This window comes from Thunnus albacares, chromosome 23, assembly GCF_914725855.1.
Source record: "Thunnus albacares chromosome 23, fThuAlb1.1, whole genome shotgun sequence".
NCBI classification, from domain to species: Eukaryota; Metazoa; Chordata; class Actinopteri; order Scombriformes; family Scombridae; genus Thunnus; species Thunnus albacares.
The window spans coordinates 9457258-9478516 of NC_058128.1; the positions used below are offsets into that span (position 1 = coordinate 9457258).

Sequence of the window (21259 nt, forward strand, 5' to 3'; positions counted from 1 at the left end):
TGTTAGCAAACAGCAGCTTATCCAGCAGACACGGAGCAAATTAGCATTCATTTGAACTTGTTTCTGTTCACCTGATAAATGTCGGTCCAATATTTACTGGTGTTTTAACCCTGTTTTGCTGCTAAATTCTCTGTTACTAAGTTTGTCTGTCATGTGTTGCTGAGCAGATAGTGTTCAGTAGTGTATCTGAGCTTTTTTTGCTAAAAACAGCTGCCTGACACTGATGAGAGCGGTGAAACAGAACTAAAACAGTAAGCAGTAAAACCAAAACAATGACTAATGACCAAAATGCTCTGCAGAGCTGACAGGAAGTGCAGAGTCTGGTGATAATTCTCGATGGGTTTATCACTACAAGCAATACTTAAATAGGGGTTTACAACTATTGCAACTGTTCGTTACTTTTGTTACTACAACTATTCGTCCTGATTTACTTTACTTTTCCACTGGCATCCACAGTCTTAAAGTCTGTTTTCAGTTCAGGAGTCAGTGTGAGCTAATCTTCAAGTGGATTCTGTTTGCTCATCAGTTGTTTGGTCTGCAGCGTTATATTTCGACAACCCACGACGACAAAAACACCCACAATGCGTTCTTCCCTTTCACTTCGCTCCCATAGCGATGCTACACACTGCAGGTTGTCACGGCAACTGCATCACCGGCTGGTGAGTCACCTGTATGTTACCATGGGAACTGCCTTGCTAGTGACACCCCCCCCACCCCCCCACCCCCCGACAGGAGCATAGAGAGGCTACTGTAGAGGCTTGTTTTGTGTGTGTTTGTGCATGTTGTCTCGTCCCACGTTTGGCTGTTTCAGCTTATCTGTGATTGGCTGCAGGATAGAGGAGAGTTGACCTGTCAAAACACAGTGTATAGTGTGTGTGTGTGTGTGTGTGTGTGTGTGTGTGAACTGGGAGGTTAGCTGCTTGTCTTTTGGAAGAAAATTACTCCACTGACGTAAGTGAGCAGTGTGGGTGTTGTGTTTGTTCTCAGCTTTCCGAGCGCTGTTACCTGGCCAAATGAGAGACAGACATAGAGAGAGAATTGACATGAGAGTGAGGAGGAGGTGAGGGAGAACTCAGGTGATACATACATTTCCATGTCAATGCTGGAAATGTCTAGGAACGCACAAATGCCTTACAGGCAGCAGATACCGTCTTGTTGCAGAGAGACGAAAAGGTGAAAAAGACTCTGAGACAGAGACTGGGCAGATTATACATTCAGTCGACTAAGTTGGAGGGTCGTCTCAGGCTAAGCCATCTACACGAATGAGAATCTCTGACACAGCAGGAAGGAAAATCCTGGATTCCTGCTTTGAGGCCAGTCACATGTCCGTGTCAGTCACATGGGTGTGAGTCAGTCTCTCTTCATCTGCTTCTGAGAGGAAAGATATAATTGCGAGGAAACATGAGGAAAGAGAGATTGAGATGAGAGAAAAGAGGGAAAGGGGAAGAGCAGAGAGTATCTTGGTGCATTACACTGCAAAAAATGTTTTTTTTTACTCAATAAGTCATCTGTTAATTAGTCCTGAAAATCTTTGTTTTTTATTATACAAGTAGGGTGATTTTAAATAATATTTTTATACTAAATTGAACAACTTGTTTCATGATATGTTGTTCTTAGGATGAGCTGAAACTTAAATGACTCTGGGGAAGTTGCAGCAACAACACACAGTACTGCAGACAGATAAAATAAGATAAAAAAGAGATAAAAATAAGAATATGCTAAAAACACAACTACTGATAAATAAATAAATAAGAATGCACAACATGTTGAGTCATTTGCTGTTACTAATGGCAGCATGATGAGTTTGTACATGATAGTTGTGACAGAGCTGAAGGAAACAAAAATAATATATGAAAAAATGCCAAGAAACAAATGTAGTAATAGTAGTACAAATTAAGTGACAATTGTACAGAGATGTGTAATATGTTATAATACACTGCTGCAAAAGAATATTTAAAAAATATTTATATGCTGGAGCTGTACTGGAGTTAAAAGAAACCCTCCTTATTTATCTTATTCTGGCTCTCTATGCAGCCCCTCAGTTCAGCCTCTGTCTGCAACAGCCGTGTCAGCTCCTGTTTCTTAAAGGACCCCCTTCTGATGAGCCCACTCTGTTCTGAAAGCTGCGTCTCAGCAGATGTCCAGCCGCACCAGAGGCTGCGTAAACAAACAGCAGTAGTAGGAGCCCTAATCTGATCCAAAATATGTAAGTGGACAACGTGACCAACCTTAACAACAAAGGCTACGGCATGGACGTATGTTTATGGGCATGTACAAACAATCTGAAATCATCACAAGGAGGAAGTAGAGATAACATTGTAGGAGGAGAGGAGCATTTTACATATGTTTACCTCTTGTTTTAGAGCTTTGACCATGTTTAACAGACATCTGACATAACACGATGAAAATAACAGAAAATCAACAAAAAGCAAGTTATGTCCCCTTTAAGACACTGACCTCTTGTTTCAAGGTGGTGAACGCCGCTCCACATATAGCCGCTTTAATGACACAGGAATATGACAGCCATAATCAGCCATAATCAGTAACAAATGTCACATTTAGGCTAGTTGGTTAACCGACAGAAAAGGATTTGGTTAAATCAGCCGCATAAGAAACAAAATACTAATTTGACAGTCTTGGAGACACTCTTACTTATTTATAATCTGACAGACCAGGCCGTTGAGTTATTTCTAGAAACTTCCCTGAAATATGTAAAGTATGTTTAACTCACCTCAGCAGATTTTTTTCTCTCTGTTTGAGAAAGAAGAGCTTTTTTAAACAGAGCGCTGAGCTGAAGGATTTGTTGGGATGGATATTTTTTGCAGTGTAAGCCCTGCCTGATATCCACCTGTCCTGTGCTGCTGGCTAACTGTCTGCAGCTGTGGGCTGCGGCAGTCTCACAGTTGAGGACACGGAGCCTCTACGGCACTCTCTGAAGCCTCAAACAATCAAGCAGCTTTATCAAAATCCATCTGGTGACTGTCACTCAGCCACACCGCTACAAAAAACACCAGGGACCTGTTGTCAGTGAAACTGCACCCCAAACAACTTCCTGGTTTTTCATGTATTAGCTTCTTAGAAATCTCTTCCCCCTCCTTCACTTTTTATTTTACTTTTATCATTCTTTTCCTTTGGTCTTCCTACAGTTGTTGTCCTGAGATTCTACACAACCTGTTAGAGTCACCATCCCACTTTTGACGCTGCTGTATTCATGAAATATCACATGGGATTGTTATGCACAATATCCCCTCGCACCATATGTCCTCTGACAACTGTCATTTCTGACAGGAAATAAATGGAATTCTCTTCTTTATAACGCAAAGCATGCTGCACACAGACTTTGGTGCATAATCCTACCACTGAGCTCTGTATATTAACTCAGGATTATTCTTGATGTACTGCATGGATTCCTCTCTGATGGATTTTTATTTGTTTCAAATGAGGAATCCATCTCTGCTACACCACTTGGCTGCGGACACATTTTGTATCCATATGTCACACGCATATATTTAATTCTGCATGCGTGCAGATTGAGAGATGAGAAACTAATATCTAAATGTCAACCTTGCAGGAACCAAGGAGAAGACTCGTGGTTTAGCTCATAAAACATGCTCTCTGTGTATTTTTATCCACACCAGTGGCGTAGCTGTAGGGATGGAAATATCTGTTGGTCCACCATTTAGTCCCAAACTGATCTCTGAAACAATTATTGATGTGATTGCCATGAAATTCTGCACAGACCATCAATGCGCTGGCATGGCTGCAGACTGTTAGTCTCATTATTGTATCAATCCAATAACAGCTGATAAATATAGAGGACATTTTCTTGGCGGAGAACAGAAATAAAAGAAAATGAATTTAGTTTATGAGGCATAATCTCTGCAAGTAGTGACCGTCGTTTCATGATTAAGTTTCTGATTATGTTAAAGTTTTTTCCATCACTTGCACCAACTTAAACTTCTTCAAAACCTGAATGGAAAAACTCAACTTATTCTGTGAGACAAGCGTTGATTTTGAGTGTAGAAATGCTTTTATCAACAGTGACACTTTTCTATGACATTTCTATGATTAAAAACATGTCATGTGTGATTCTGAAGTCTTGTCTTCGGAAACACAGTTAATCAGCTTTTTAATCCGTTCTGGCTGGCAGATTGCAGCGACACAAAAGCATTGCAGGTGAAGTGTGATCCTGGAGAGATAGGAAGACAGGAAGACAGGCGGCGGAGTGGCGAGGAGGGACTTGTGGGCGAAGCGTCGCAGCCCTACAGTCACGTATGAAGCAGACAGAGAGCGGAGAGCATTGCCAAGCGGTTAGAGCAAAAGTGCTTCTCTTCTACTATCGACCGACTCCTCCCGAGATAAATACACGCTTGTCTCTAGCTGGTAAACAAGCCGCTGCTGACGTGTGCAACACGAAACTACAAACCTGTGTGTCTGTCTGTCTGTGTGTGTGTTTGTGTGTGTGTGTGTGCATGTGTGCGTCTTCTGTGTGACTTCAAAGGTCCTACATCTTGTGCTGCAGAGCTCAGTGAACTTTCTTTCGACAAAATAGGTCAACACACAGGTAGAGATCCTAAATTCCACATTTCTGGGAGCAGAGCAGTGAAAAGTTATTTGCTGGATAGTTTTCTGCTTTTTTTTTCCACTGTTAAATGTATTCGCTGACCTCTTTACACCAGGGCTGACGGCATGTTGGCAGTGTAAGGGAATTTGAACAGTTTTGATCATTTTATCTTTATAAACTTGTAAAATCTAGTGGCTGTTGGTTAATATAAATTGTCATAGCAATCTCAGCCGTGCTGCTCACATGAATGAGATCAGATTAGCCGGTCACAGGTGCACACACACTGCGATACTGATACCTATAAGATTTATGTCTTTGAGTTTTTTTATACTCCCTCCTATATTAACTTAACCACCCTCAGTTCTCTCTAGCAGATAAAGCCGTGATGTTGATGCGTCTCGCCCCATTTGTCCCACTTTTGTTTGGCACCGGAGGCTTAGAGTGGCTAATGGCAGCAAGAAGTAACTCCAGGGCTTTGCTATTAAGAGGGTCGAAGCCCATTGACTTGTTGAAAGACGGGCAATAGAATGTCTTCCTCTTTGACAGCCAGAAGAAATCAATGCAGAGGACCTGTTTGCGCTCGCTCATACTTGCAGTTTTACATTTTTATAGTTTCTTTTTAGTTTTTGGGGTCTCTAGTTTAGTTTTAGTCAGTTTTTAAGATACTTGTACACCAGACAAGAGCGTTAATATTCTGTGAAACCCTCAATTCTGTTCAATGACAACATTTTTATAAACCTAATATATCTGCAGGTGGCAACTAAAAGTCTTGGGTTAGTAGGGAAAGATGTTTTTTACGGTAATAAAAGGTGAACTTGAATTACTGTGATGGGATATGATACATGCACATCCACCTCCCAGTCCTCCACATCCTTTAACTCGCCACATAAAAGTTAAATTACTTCTCAGACTGGCATTCAACATCAGCATCCGATGTAAATTGTGAGGTGTGGATGTAACTCATATAATTTTCTAAAATGTCAAAAAGTTCTTGATGCATGTTTCAATCTTGATAACAGAAATTTTTGGGTGAAATTTGAGTAAATACATAACCATTAGCTCAAGCCAATACCTAAAATTTTCCTTGCTGTGGAGGAGTTCTAACTTTGGTTTCTACTGTGCTTCCGTGACTTAAGGGTTGAGACACTGACTAGAAACTGCAGCGATCAGAGATGGTGTTAAGAGTTCAGCTGTAATTTGCCTCTACGACATAGAAGAGAACATTTGAGGCAGGTGCACACACACACACACACACACACACACACACACACACACTCATACACAGAATACACATATGAAATGCTACTTGTCAGAGCAGCACAGGGGCAGAACTGGCAGCATGAAGAGCATGTCTGAAACTGACAGTTTTGTCTTGTTAGGCGAGTAGGAAGAGGACAGCTGATTTGAACGCTTGCTCCACACCAAGCGTTCCCTTAGACCTCATATACAGACTGCTGCTACATGCCTGCATTAACAAGCTGTGCAGCTGGCCTTGGTGTAAATCCAGGCATGGTCATGCTTTCTATAAATACACTCACACACACACACACACATACTGTACTATGTATGCTTGGCATGCAAGGAATATCAGCAAACCTGCGAAACATTGAAGTAAAAGTGTTTCACATCTTCCCAGAGGTTCTTCCTCAGTGTTTTGCTCTCCCACTGCACAAAGACACACATAAACCTGAACATATGGATGGAAACAGTTATGTATAATACCCTACAGTTATTACATCTAGATGCATGTGTGTATATTCACCTTTGTATGAACGTTCGCATACAAACATATATTCCCTTTGGCAAGGAGACCGAAACTGTTTCCCATGAGTGAGCCCGAGGCAGATCAGAAGAATGCGAAGGAAACACACACACACAAATCTCACATCAATCTTCAAAGCCTCAGTGTTGACAGGCTTATTTACTCAATAGGACCTCAATCTATCTATATATATCCTTCTGTTGCATCCTTCCTTTCCTCTCTTTTTCTCTAATTTTTCCAGTTTTTATTTTGATCTATTTATGCCCACATTTAATCATTGATTCAGCTCCAGGAAGCTCTTTATTGTGTCTGTGTGTGTGTGTGTGCCGCTGTGTGTACTTGCACGACTCGAAGTAAAATGTATGGAGCCCGTCTGTCTTTGTTTGCACATGCATGTACAGTACACACACTCACACACATGCATTGATAGGTGTGAAAACATGCTGTGAAGCTGTGTCACTTTCCCTGAGGGAATTCTGTATGACTGCACGTCTCCGAGTCTGTGGCTAGACTGTTGACATTCGAAATAAATGTATGATGGGAGACGGCTTCATGATTCAGCTGTAAGAATCAACACAGATGAAGGTATAAGAGTGGAGGACGATCTTCTGCTTATAATGTTTTAAAGTGTATTTGAGTTATTAAAGGATGTTTCTAGACATTTGTTGTGTCTCTGAATGTCCTTCGTGTGGCATACATCCTTGGTTTTCTTTCTCTCATGCTAGTATGTATATCGTTAGTGCTCAAGGTTATAAATATATCTACAATAAACCCCACCACTTCCTGTTGTAAAGAGGATGTTGTGCCCCTCCTGCTGCAGCGTCTTTGCATGAATTTCTTCTTTCGCCTCATTGAAGACGATAAATCAAAAAATCAAAAGGTTTTTTCCCCCAACAGATTTCCCAGTCATTATTATTTATCGCAGTTAAAAAGCTATTTACTATTACTTTGTAGGAGATACAGGACTTTAAAAGCCACAGTATTAATGCACTTCAAAAAACATAATCAAGAGTCAAAGATGCAGGTAAACAACAAACGAAAGCTCAAACGTGATGAGATATTGAAGGTTCAAAGATAAAACTGACTTCATACACATACTTCAAAATCAGCAGTTTAAATGCTGCTGACCGGTCGCACCAGAAATCAAAGCTTTTTGGATTCTTGGAAAGAAACCGAGGCTTTCAAGTCGGTGACACAAGCGAAGATTAAAATCCAGATTGGCAAGCATATAAGCAGGTCGTTAATGTTCCATTCATCTCTTTAGTAATTCAAATGAAATGATCCCACAGCAACAAATGAGCAGATGATCAAGGAAAGTCATTAGATTTTGGGGACAGCATCTTGAACAACTGAACAGGTACTTGAAATTGGATGTCTGTGAGTTCGAACCACATCAAAGCTACTGTCTATCAAGGGCTCTATCTACCACTGAGGATACTGTGGTCATGTCCTCTGTATTTTTTTGGAGTCTAGGACTAACTACAGTATGTTTAGACTCAGTATGTTTCCATCAGGATTCAGTATTTCTCAGTGTTTGAGGGACTGACTTTATGTATTATGTCTGTATTGCATCAACCTCCATCTTGCACCTTTTGTAATGTATGTATCTCTCGAAAGGTGTCAAACCTGCAGGATTTTTTTGTCCATGTTCTCATCCATTAGTGAGAGTAATGATCCTGTAATCAGGAATCAAAAAACGGGGAGTTTATACATAAGAATGAAATGAATCCAAATATGTGGATTCATGTCATTCATTTCATATGACATCAATCTTTTGTCCTCTGCTGACATTTTTGCGAGTCTTAGACCACCAGGATCCTCCTCTTGTAGTTGATCTCTGCTGACAAGAGAGAGAGAGAACTCCTTTTTAAATACGCAAATCCTCCACAGCAGCCTCTAAACATCCCAGGAAACAAAATGTAAAGGTGTTTGCAGCTCATTAAATTACAAGAAGCTCTATCATTAATGGCGTCATTATCCAAAACATCATCAGCAGACGCACTTTCTTTCCTCTCTGTGGCTTCGTTCTTTCTGGATACATGATTTGCGGGGGCTGTGATAAATCACACTTTGAACAATACTTGAAGTTAAAATACTTGAAGAAATACTGATTTTATTTCCAGTTTTTGGTTTAAAATGTGATAATGGATCATTCATATACTGTATCTTTAAACAACAATCCCTCCACAGCAAATATGTGACTAGTGATAGTGATGTTATGCTCTGTGTGTGTGTGTGTGTGTGTGTTTGAAGTCCTGGCTGGGTTTCACACCACAATTGGATGATATTTTGGTGTCTGCTAGAATCCATGTAGGCAGGTAGCAGCTGACAGAAAGCTACCAGCATGTGTTTGTGTATCAGCGCAACTGACAAGCAGTTTGGGAAAGGTGTGTCGGTCTGTGTTTTTGCGTCTCCTTCGGTTGATTAAGACAGATGCTTTCTCCCTCTGAAATTTAATTTGAGCTTCCTCAGCACTTCACTCTCCTTTCTTCCCTTCTTCTTTTCTTCTTCTTGCACTTTTTCCTCCCCTTCCCTCTGTAAAATGATCATACGCTGGGGAAATTAGCTCCGACACTCGGTTCTGCGCTCAACACACACACACACACACACACACACACACACACACACACACACACACACACACACACGTCTACTGTGTGTGAGAACCTGAGATAGACATCAACTACACTGGGCAGCTGTCATATTGTCCTGCTGTGGTTGTTGTCGAGGCTCATCAATTCACAAAATACACTCTCCTCACTTCTCCCTCATGCTACCTCTGTGTTATTGCCTGCACGCTATTAGGTGGAAAAACACTGCGTGACACATTAGGATCTCCAGCTGGCGTTGAGCTGAACCTTCTTTTCCATTTCTCACTCAACCAAACATTGTACAAAGGCATCATTTTTATGCCAATATGACATAAAAGCTTGTTAGCTGGTTGGCAGTAACTTTATCCTTCTCCGAAGAAACTGAAGTGGCGGCAAACAGCTTCAAGAAAGTTTCAAAAAGATAATTCAGATGGAGAATTGGACTTGGATTATGCTGTCCAAGCTCTCTGGACTAATCTTATGTCCGTTTTGTACTTCTTTTGTGAGTCTAAAACATGTTTCCAGCTACTTCGGTTGTTATGGAGAAGACTGAAACGTAGCTGTGTGATGTGATATTGATCTATAACGTTCTGGACGAAATACTGCTGTTTTGACTCGCATTAGGGTGAGGAGCAGATCTGTTTAGCCATGCTACCAGCGTGGCTCTAGGAATGTCAATGTTGGATGGTTTGTTTGTTCACACTTTAGTCCAGACTTAAATACTGTATCTCAACAACTATTCAGATAACAGATTCCCCAAGAAACTTTCATGGTCCCAGAGGATGAATCCGAAACTTTGATGATCCTCTGACTTTTCCTTTGGCACCATCATCAGGTCAAAATTTTAATTTGTCATATACTTAGGAATTAGACTTTTTTATAACCAAATACCTGCAGAACTAATAGCATTAGCCTCAGCTGGACTTAGTGTTTAGTGTAGCGAATGTTAATTTGAGCATGTCAACTTGATAAAGTTAGCATTTAGCTCAAAGTCTCACAAAGCCGCTAGCGTGGCTGTCTTGTTGTCACAAGGATGAAATATTGTAATTCAACTCATTTTCCACAGTTTTGCTTGTTTTAGGAACTTCTAAAAGCAATATCTGGAACTTTTTTTTAATATTGGAAAGTCAATATTAGATTAAACAACTTGTGACTAACAATTTTAGCAGAACATAATTCTGAAGTCTGGACTAGACCACAAGATATTAGGCAGGAAATGGTAAAATCCAGCAGATATTGGGTTTTTAGAATGAAAATGAGAAATTAATTAGTTGTTTTTATCACTGAATGTATCCAGGGTTATTCACAAGGCCCCAGTGGAAAGACTTGAATGTTTTTCTCTCCTACTTCTGTTTTTTTAGCTTTCTTAATACTGGAGGTCTTGTTGTAGCTCCTCCCTGATCATGCAGATCACGAAGCTCCCAAGTTATGATTGGTCGTAGTTTAAACTTGACATGTCGTGGCAGGATCATCTCATCGTAGTGACCATCTCGAAAGACATAAATGTTATGCATAGTATGATCCTGGCATCTCCCCTTTCTCCCTCTACCTGTCTCTCACTCTGTTTCCCTCTCTCTCTCTCTCTCTCTCCAAGGTCACTTGTCCCATGCACCAGTGAGTGAGGGGGAGCACGGTAACCATGGCAACTGCTCAACAGGCCCCACTCCAGACTGTTCGCCCCCCTCCCCTGACACGGCCCTGAAGAACATCGAAAGAGTCATCCGCCCACAGGTGAGTGTACACACACACACACACACACACACACACACACACACACACACACACACACACACACTCACACTCACACACACACTCGTGTTTCCATCACTTCAGAGGACATTACATTGACTTATATTCATTTCCTTGAGACTTAACCCAAACTTAACAACAACCACCACATGCCTAACCCTAAAGTTAACATAACCCTAAACTAAACCTTAATTTTAATCCAAGTCTTCACCCAAAAACTAATGATTTACTTTAAGGGGACTTGCTTTTTGTCCCCATAAGGGAGGCGAGTCTCCACAACATGAATGTTTAAACAGATTTACGTCCCCACAATATGAGGAATACCTGGTACACACACACACACACACTAATGAATGTATAGCAAAGGCACTGGATGTATTATTGAACTTCACAGTATCCACCTACAAGTAGCTTAAACACCTGCACCCACCCACCCACACACCCACACACAGACACACACACACACACAGTGGTAAACATCTCTGTCTGTTTCTCACCCTGTCTGATTGTCTCTCTGTTTCATTTCATCTGCACTCCTCTCTCTCTCTGTGTCTCACTGTTTCTGTTGCTCTGGCAGTCACTCTCAAAGCACATTTGAGTTTGGTATATCAAAGTATCTCATCATGTTGGTGAATTTAAACATCATATCCTGCTTACAGAAAGCCAAAAAAGCCCATGTCCTGGTTTTGAGAACCTGAATATGCTAACTGGGTTTCTGTTGGAAAAAGCTGGGATACTGTATCATGTAAACACCTGTAGACACACACAGTTAGTGTCCCCATCAATGTCCGCTGTTAGGGATGGAAATTTGATTCAATTTCCATTCTCAGACTCAAAGTATGTCCTCAATCTATTCTCTATTTACTACAGCTGCTACCAGTATGGTTCATATTTGTGTTTTCAAATTGTGTTTTTGTGTAGTGAAAACTTAAGATTTGTATCAGGGCTACATTGTAAGCAATCTTTGCACACCTGTATCGAGACTGGTGAGGGGAGATTAAAGCCCGCTGCATTGTTCTTGCTGTTCTCTGCACTCTCATTGGTCCCATTCAAAGTGCGTCAACTTCTCTCATGAAATAGTGAGTCAATACATTTTTTCAATGAGTCATTGAGGTCTCAATCTCTCAATTCAGGCCCTCTAATAGGTGTGCTTGTGGTCTTTCATGTGGATGTTGATTGACAGCTGTGATCATGATTGAGTCGGACTATTGTCGCAATATTTCTGTAAGTTTAATGTAACTTGATAACGATATCTGCTTTGTCAGTTAGCTAATGAAGTCTGCACCGCTCTGTGTTCCCAGTAAGCTAACGTTAACTTGTTTGGAAGGTCCTGGTGCCAAGTGGAAAAGATGGCGCTGACTGTAAGCAGCAACTCTGAGCTTCAAACCGGCTCCAATGCAAACCAATGGGTGACATTATGCCTTGCTACGTCCATCTTTATATAGAGTCTATGGTCTATGGTACGTCTGAACCTGTCACTTCCTCTTCTACCTCCTTAAAAAAAAACTTGCGATAGAAAACATGTTTTTGAGTATGAAACAAGTAGAATAAAATAACACATAACGTGCATTGGCAACATGCAGCCATTGTGAAAGCTCTAAAAAAGAGACATCACATTTGGCTTTCCCTTCTGTCTTCAACCTCAAGAGCAGCCTTGCTATAGATTTTTCCCCAACGTGCCCACTACAGTGTCTTAGAGCCATTGCAGCTCTCGAAATGAGAAGAGTGCGAGTATGTTCACGTTAATTGCTGTGGACAGTGAACACATCGCTGCAGAACTCGTTGTGTTACAGTGTGTGGGAGCTTCTTTTTGACAAATTACTGCAGTTCCCTTACTTTTTCAAATACATAACTGCTTATTTGTCAATGTTTTGGTCAATCAATATTGGTCAGCTTAACTGCTAGCAGCCAGTTATGTTTGGTATAGCAATAGCCAAAAAATGAGTAAATCCTCCCTGTATTAGAGCACAACACACTGCAGTAATAGCCTGAAAATAAACATATTCAGATTAGAAAAAAATCAAAATCTTGTTAGCATACAAGAATAGATTTTTGTGAATCAATTCAGAATCCTAGAAGCTAAAAATCTTGGTTCTTACATAAATCCACTTCTCCTCATCCCATCTCCTATCTGTGCAGGAGCATCTTTTTCACATCGTTAGTGAAAAATATTCTGTACATTTTAAAGTGAAAGTAAAGATCTGACAGCTACTGTAAGGAGCAGGATATGTTTAGCATCACCTGACACTCTCATCTCCTGTTAGTGGGGATCAAATGGAGAAACCAATCCATCTGACTGTTCATATTCAGTTGTGTCCTGGCAGCCTTAAGCTAAGGTGGGTTCGTCAGAAATTACTCATCACACTTGTGTGGAATCTAATAAAAATGCTGCGTTAGGATTATTTCAGGGAAGGAGCCTCATGGGCCTCCACTGAAGTATTAAAGAAATCTGCAATGAATATGTACAGTATCAGTATAATCGTATTAGAAAGAAAAACCCTGTTATTTTATATCTGAAATGCTCACATAACTTCAGTCTTTCTGTTGCTTCTGTGACAGAGTTGCACAACAACAGAATAGATTAATAGGACGCCACTGATCATGAAAAAAATCCAAATCAACATTCAGCGATTCAAATGCGACAACAAATGAACCTCATTAGTGATACTTGCAATTCATTTAGTCCTCTCACTTCTGTCACCGGGAAGATAGTATCAGACACACAAGTGCAGCATGAACGTTTCGCACCTTGATAATGAAAGGCAGTTGTTTTCTCAGTCTGCAGATAATGTGTGACTGCACGCTGAAAAAAATATTCGTCACGGCTTTTTTTGGTAATGAATCAAAAACTGTTAGTTAGTGTGACAGCAGAGCGACATAATTACCTTGTGAATTAACTTTTTTCAAGGTTTTTTTAATCAAGTGTGCCTTCCTTATTAAGACAAAGACACTTGCTTCCTTATTATGAACTTTTCTTAAGAAAATAAGAATTTTGGGGTTGTATGGGGTTTTGGGGTTAATGACTCTAAATGTCTCGCTAGGATGGACAGCCTCTGTAAATCCTCACAACTTTACCTTCTTTTAACCCTCCGAATGTCCTTCATTCATCTCAACACCTTCTCTTCCTCCTTTCACTCACCCTCCCATCTGCCATCATCACCCCTCATCCTCTCATCATGAGTCTTTCTTTGGCATGTTAACTAATGTGTATAGAGGGATCACATGTGGTGCCCAGCAGGCCTCCGCTTGGCTTGAAGCGCACATAATCAAGGAGCACCAGAGTTCAATTTTATAGCGCCTAATTAATTTTCTAGAATTCATTTCATTCTTTTTAATGCTCCCGCTGGCTATTTCATCAGTATACGCTGTACGCCGAACACCCGCTCTGACAAACACGCATGACTGTTGCAGCATAGACTGTATACAAGAGTCTGGGCTTCTGTGGTCCTTCCTGTTTTCAGTACTAGAATATTAATGTCATGCTGTCAGCCTTCCAGAGGGGCTTTCCAGTGAAAGTAAGGATTGAATTTCACTTTTTCTTGTTAAGACAGTGATGTTGCCATCTCATGAACAGTTATATAATGACATAATGTAGCTCAGTGGCTCTAGTTTGTGCTGAAAAACATATTTTACTCAGCTGCTTCCTCTATAATGTCACACTGTCATTGTGTATGTAGTAAATATGGCATTTCCTGATTATTATACTAGCAAACTGAATGCTAAACAAGCAAACTTATGAATGTAAGGATTTCAAAGGTTAAACTTCCAGTGAGCAAGGCAGTGAATGAAACCCCCACTGCTTCTGTTTCCTCTAATTATTAGATTCTGTTGTTGTAAAACATGAAAATAACCATTTAACTCAACAAGGATTAGTTAAAAAGGGGATACTCAAGCATTAGTAGTGCAGTTCCACAAAGTTGGCTCACAAGTTACACATTAAACTAAAGAATGGTCAAAAATCGAAGTAGCATTGGTCAAGAGTTCCTGACTTTTAGTCCTCAGTAGGGGTCGAGCTTCAAAAACTCAGGATTCTACATTTCCCATAATGCAAGTCAATAATATCATTTGTTAAACCCCTTCAAACGTCTTTCAAACTCTACACCCACAGGTTGAGGTTATAAATTTGCAGTCTCCATAAAATCTGTATCTCTATTGGTTTTAAAACATTTTACTATGTGATTTTGAAAACTTTACCAACCGTTGTCATCTTGATGAGTGATGATAGTTATCGTTCTTTCCCATATTCACCACTAATTCTTAAAAGCCAACACTAAATCTGGAAACTAGGAGCATGTAGATGTTTACAGTATGTGGCAAAATGTCTAGATGTCATTAACAAATGATAGTTTAACTTTTTCCCATTGCAAATAAACAATAATTAGCAAATTAAGTAATGCAATTGCACTGGAAAGAAGTAGCGCTATCTCTTCCTGTGTACACTGTGACTCTCATTGAATTTAAGTAACTAATAAAGACTTGTTAGACTCAGTGACTTGCTACCGTAGTCGATATTTTTTGCAGTGTGTAACTCTCCCTCCCTCCTGTGACAAAGCTCCCCAAGGCTGTTACTGTAAATAAAAATGTGTTCTTGGTAATTTTGGTCTTTAGATTCAAGTTTAAAAGAAATTATTCAGCTCATGTAGCGCTAATGCTGCTGTAGTGTTGACTGCAAGCCAGTCAGTGGGAAAAAAAAAGAAACACATGATCACTTTGTAAAAGCGTGAAGAGATCACAGCAGCTATGTTGACTGGAATCCTTTGGCTTAGTGTCTGGGTCGTTTTTTTATTTCTTTATCCCTTTACTTCTTGTCCAAACTGTCAGCTGGACATGTTAGATCTCCACAAGCTCTTGATCACACTCACGGTCAGATGGGATGTGAAAAAGAGAAAGAATAAGGGAATAATCAAAGGGGTGAAAGGATGCAGAAAGAGGGAAAGCAAGAAGGACTGAAACGCACAATGCATCATGGGGTTATCAGTGTCGTACCCACTGGCTCAGTGTCCTACTTTGCTGCCTGCCTCTGTGTGTGTGTGTGTGTGTGTGTGTGTTTGTGTGTGTGTTTGCACCCACAAAGGCTGAAGCTATCTAAAACAATCACATGCTCACATAAGACGCAACAACACACACTATGCACTGTCTCTTCTATCACTTCTTTGTGTATATTGCATGTATGTATTATAAAAAAATGGGTCTAGAAATACCTTCAAAACAGTTTAATGATTATCAGGATTGTCATTTATCTTGCAGAGAAATGGATTTTTAACTCTAAATCAAACGTAATTAATGAAACTGGTGCTGGTGTCGGCACAGCAGGGGTCCCAACGCAGAGTGCCCTGCCGTAAAAGTTTAATCTAGCTCAGCTTTTGCTGCGTTGTATGTAACACGTAGTGAAAACTCATATCCCAGACAGAAAACCTTGTAGTAGGAACTATGTGTTATTGTGCTAATGCCACTGTTCACAATGAAATCTGAAGGACAGAAGATAAAGTTACTGCAGCTCCACAATCTGTGTTTTGACTTCTAATAGGCCTTCATCTGAGCACAGCCCTTATAAAAGTCTTGGTTTTAGGATTCAGATTAGAATTAAATTGAGGTTAAGATCAGGGTGAAGGTTAGGCTGCATTCAGATTGAAATCAGCCCTGCATTAAAACAAGGGTTGTGGACCTATTGTTTAAGGTAGACAATGAAATATAATCCAGGAAGTCAAGTTGGAGTAACAGATTAATGTGTTTAAAGATTTCTCAAAAGCTAAAACACCACACAGCGGCTTGTAATACTCACAGACAGGATTTTGCAACTCTGGAAGTTGCAAATGTGTGTCTATGTGGCCCTAACAGCTTCTCTATGTCGTTGTTTTCCAAGTATGACAGCATGTCATAGTCGGGCCACACGCACACGCACGTGGATTTACTTTACAGTATGCATTGCACACATACAGATCTTGTCAGACATGAGTACATTGTTACATATGTATGAACACATACAAGAATGCACACAATGACAATCTGATAGAGCCCATAGCGTTCCTGACCACATACCCGCAGCCCGACACATACTCTGAGCGGAGCGATAAGCGATAAGGCAGGGTAACTGGTTTCTGATGCTTCAAAGAGGTGTAGAGATAATAGATATTTTCCTCATACAGAGGTTGAGAGGATGCAGAGACACACACACACAAAGCACTTGATGGTAAACGTACCGAATACAACACAGCTGTCACATAGGAGACAGCAGCAGCCTGTAAGAGGTTTGAGGCTCACAACCAGGTCCTTGTTTAAAACCCCTCTGTAGGATCTGTTTGAGGAAAACTGACTTATACTCTCCTCATATAACTGAGGGTCAAGCTGCTCTTGAGCAAATCACTTAAGGAACATTAGACTCAGTCTCACCTCGATAAAAGAATTGATTTTTAGTGTTTCTTGAAGAGATGGTTTGTTTTTACCAACACACATTAGTGAACTTAAAGGTGAGGTAACATCAGTGGAGAGAAATTTTGAGAATAACAATTAGAGTAAACAAACAAGATCAGCCGAAAGATATACTTTTGAACTACATAGCTGGTTCAGATCTCAAAGTTCAAAACAGTAGAAGGGGAGTACTAGAAAACTAAAGTTCTATTAAAGGATATGGTTAATAATTTTCTATATTTTTCTTATTGTCAACAAATCTCATGTGCAGAGCCAAAATAAACAATGAATTGGTCCCACTACACCAAAGCTTGATATATCTTATTCCACTGTGCTGTAGACCTCCGTTGTTGTCCAAAAACTATTAAAAACGCACTAGGTGACACGTTCCTTATCCAGAAAGAGTTTGGACACATTAGTTTTTTTAATAACAGCTCCAAAGACTAATAACAGCAATCACATTTTGCAGCCTCCGGAGAGTAGTTCTATGTACAGCAAACGCCACAGTGCATGTGTGGGGATGCGGTTCTGTTTACAGAGCTTCACTGGCGATGATGTGCTACATATCGCAACCTCTTGACTTTATAAAGTTATTTACAATGTTCAATGTAGAAAAAAGTCAACTGAATCAAATGATTCTTGTAAGACTAATATAAAAGTGTTGCTAGTGCTACTGTATAAATCCCACTGCGAATCAACACCTCAAGCTCACACAGGTGACTTTTAAGCTGCCTGCTGGCGTAACATGGCAAGTAAACAAGTAGCTGGTCAAAAAATCTAACATGTAAGAAGCCAAACAGACAAATTTTTATCTATTTTTCTCAGAAGATGGTTGATGAAACCAGGGCTAAAATGTAAGTAACTGTAACTAACATTCAACAGGTCAAGAAAAAGACGCATTTAATGCCATTTTTTGCTAACATGTTACCCAGAAGAAAGTCATAAGTAGACGTAGCAGTGTATAGCAAATAGTGCTAAACCATTAGTTGATTGGCAGAAATGTAATCAACAGTTCTGACAATCTGTCTGCAAAAATATGAAACCTTCTATGTCTCCAGCTTCTCAAATGTTAGTTACTTTTTCTGTTTAATCGTTTTAAAATGAGTATCTTGCCTTGTGGTCTCTTTTATAGACTAAACAATCTAATAAAACATCAACAGATTGACCAAAAGTAAAAGTAATTGCTTATTGCTCCACTAATATTAAGGCTCATTGCTGTGAGATAATCATTGTCTCATCAGCATTTCAATATATTTCTGAGTGTGCAACTTATTAAACCTGCGATGAGCCATTTTTTTCACCAGAAAACCTTTAATAAAACACGCACACAGAGAGATCACTAATCACTTTGGCATTTAGAGCTCATTAATCTGTTCACACTCGTCAATCAGCTAGCCGCTGAGGCTGTGTTTGTGCTGGATACACACACGCGCTGTCACTTGATGATCTCTCTCTGCTCCAGTCAGTTAATCTTCCAGCAAATTTCCTCGGATCTGTGTGTAACTACAGCACATGTACTATACAACTGTAATGAGTGTGACTCATTCACGCCGGCTCGTTATCGAGTCCACGTTGTAGGCTGAGCTAACACCGCACATAAACAAACACACACCACACGTGCACACACACACACAATCAATCCAACAATCATGACAGCTGTTTGGCTCAGGAAAGAGGGACAGGAAGCAAAAAAGAGGGAAAATGGAGAAACCATAAGGTGAAAAAAAAGATTAGTTTAGCTTCACTTACCTTGGTCAGCTCATTCTTATCACCACTTCTCTGGCAGCTACCTGCACTCTACCTGAGCATTTTGCTGTGTTTGTATGTGAGTGGTTGTTAAAAGAGATTTGATTTCCCAGCCAGAAGGAAGCCTGTGGCCCCAGAGGAGAGATGTGGGTCATATACTGTTAATTTAACGGACTCAAGCTAATGCTAAAAGCTCTCCAGTGGGAGTTATACATCTGAGCCGTTTCCTGCTATTTCCCACCCGTATTAAAAGGATTTGTAGCATTTAGATTATTTCAATAAATCATGCAGTTCATTCCCCTCATTAGTGGTGAGCCGAGCCTCTGCACTGCATTTCAGATTGTGTGCCACAACAGGTTTAGAGTGAAATCTGCTTTATTGCTCTATATGGCAACAAAAAAAACAGAACAAAGGTGAATTACTCTCAGTTCAAACTGAGCTACAGTTAAGCGTAGTGTCTCAAAATTGCAGAGTGGAGAGATGGCAGATAATGGGCGAGAGAGTAAAAAGATTATATTTTGTGTGTGGTAGTAATAACCAAAAACAAGCTGTTTGTTATGAGGTGGCAATCTTGAAAACAATATTTAACTGAATCCAGGATACAGACACCACAACAAGTGATTTAGATGACGACGAGAACTGCTGTTTTACTGTATATTCGAAGTTATGCATGATTCTACAAGTTTTCAAGCTATTTCTTCCCTCAGTTGTGTTTAGAAAGAGACTTATGTGGATTATTTAGTATAAATGTGACATTGAGACCAGAATTAGTGTCATGCTTGTCCCATCAAGCATATGTAAGATTTATGTTGATATATTGGTAAAAGTGAGCTCTTGTCGGTCATCAGACGTGGTGGGAGCTCTACAGAAGTCCATCGGACTACCCTGCACGTTAAAAAATGACATTAAGGGGTACCCAGTGCATTAAAAAGTGACGCAGAAGGGTGTGACAAAGCATCAGTATTTGACGAGTTGGGAGTAAGAGCGGGCTGGTACGCTTCATTTGCAATGTTGCCTCTACTTTCTCCTCGTGATGACATCAGGTTGTTCGTGCACGCCCACAAACAGCCGTCCATTCTGTAGCTAAGGTTGTTCACATTGTTCACTTGCATATTTCAAATTTGATTCTGGTTCCAGCATATACAGATCTATTTGAGAAGAACTGAGCCAGTATAAGATAAATTAGTAAATCATGCAAAGATATTCCAGTAGAGCCCCAGAATATAAATATAGAAATGTGCGTGATACGTCCCCTTTAATTGAAAAGACTAAATTTAAAGAGATTATCCCTTGGAAAAAAGTTAGCACTAGATTTTTTTTTTACACAAATCAAGCATTAAAGCGGACTTACTATGATACCAATGAGTGCATCTACTGTACACATTTATCACGAGTCACTGAGAGACGGATTATATTTACATTTGTTATAACAGTTAACAAAAAGGCAATAAAGAATGTGTTTAATCCAGCAGGCCAGAGGGATGAGAGCACTTAATAACTGTACTTTAGTGTTTGTGGACAGAGAATGTACGTCTGGAGGGACGAGGGTGAACCCCCTGACCCATGAAGCATGTTTAGATTGGGACACTATATATGTTAATGTTGCTGAAATTGTCTCAAAGTGTGTCAGTACCTGAGAGGGTCACCGTTGTTGACTTTCTGCTTGAAGAGAATAATGAAAAAGATGCTTGATCATCACAAGAAAAATACAGAACAAATGAGAGGAAAAGCCAGAATGTGTCAGAAAGAAAGCAGCGATGTCAAATCATGAGCTGAATCATAGAATACTAGTTTAAAGAGTTTTTTGGATGTGAGGAAAAAGGGGATTCGATGTTTACTACTTTTTATTTTTCCATTTTCTTGTTCTTTTTCCCCCTCTGCATGCTGATGTGTCATCTGCTCTGTTCTTCTGAGCTTCTTTTTTTTTGCCATCTGAGTTTGTGTGTTTACATCTTTCTGTGGATGTGTGAGGCGACTGGAGTAATGACAGAAAAGTTAAAAAAAAAGGGTAAGAATGGAAAAAGAAATAAAAACACTCTCAAGACATGCGGTCCTCCATATCCTGCATCAGTAACTGCTAACAGAAGAGTAATTGCTCCAACAACTGAAAATATCAATTAGAACCATTATGATAATTACCTTTCAGTTTCCTGCTCATGTTAAATTGCATATTTGGTTTGCCAGTAGAGAAATCAATAGAAATGGCGGCATTTTTTAAAAATGAATTTATGAGTCTCATTCATTAACAGTGGACACCCTCATTTCCGAACTCTATCTGATCTGGCAGTCATGATAATTTTATGAGAATTGATAATCATGTTATTCATAAATCAGCACTCGATTCCTCAGTTTCACACAGAAATGAGCAGTTTTGAATGCATGCAAGCAAACTCAACTGCAAAAAAAACCAACAAAAAAAAAAAAAAGCATCTCACCTCG

At 39.9% G+C, this 21259-nt stretch overlaps 1 protein-coding gene across 6 annotated transcripts in view; it reads left to right on the forward strand.

Annotated features, from left to right (window-relative positions):
• Positions 1-21259, forward strand: part of anks1b (ankyrin repeat and sterile alpha motif domain containing 1B) — a 236357-nt gene that overhangs the window by 126871 nt on the left and 88227 nt on the right. For all 6 annotated transcript variants that reach the window (XM_044343243.1, XM_044343242.1, XM_044343244.1 and 3 more), the window contains one exon: positions 10512-10648. In XM_044343243.1, coding sequence (XP_044199178.1) covers positions 10512-10648 — 137 coding nt within the window. The remainder of the gene's footprint in view (positions 1-10511; positions 10649-21259) is intronic.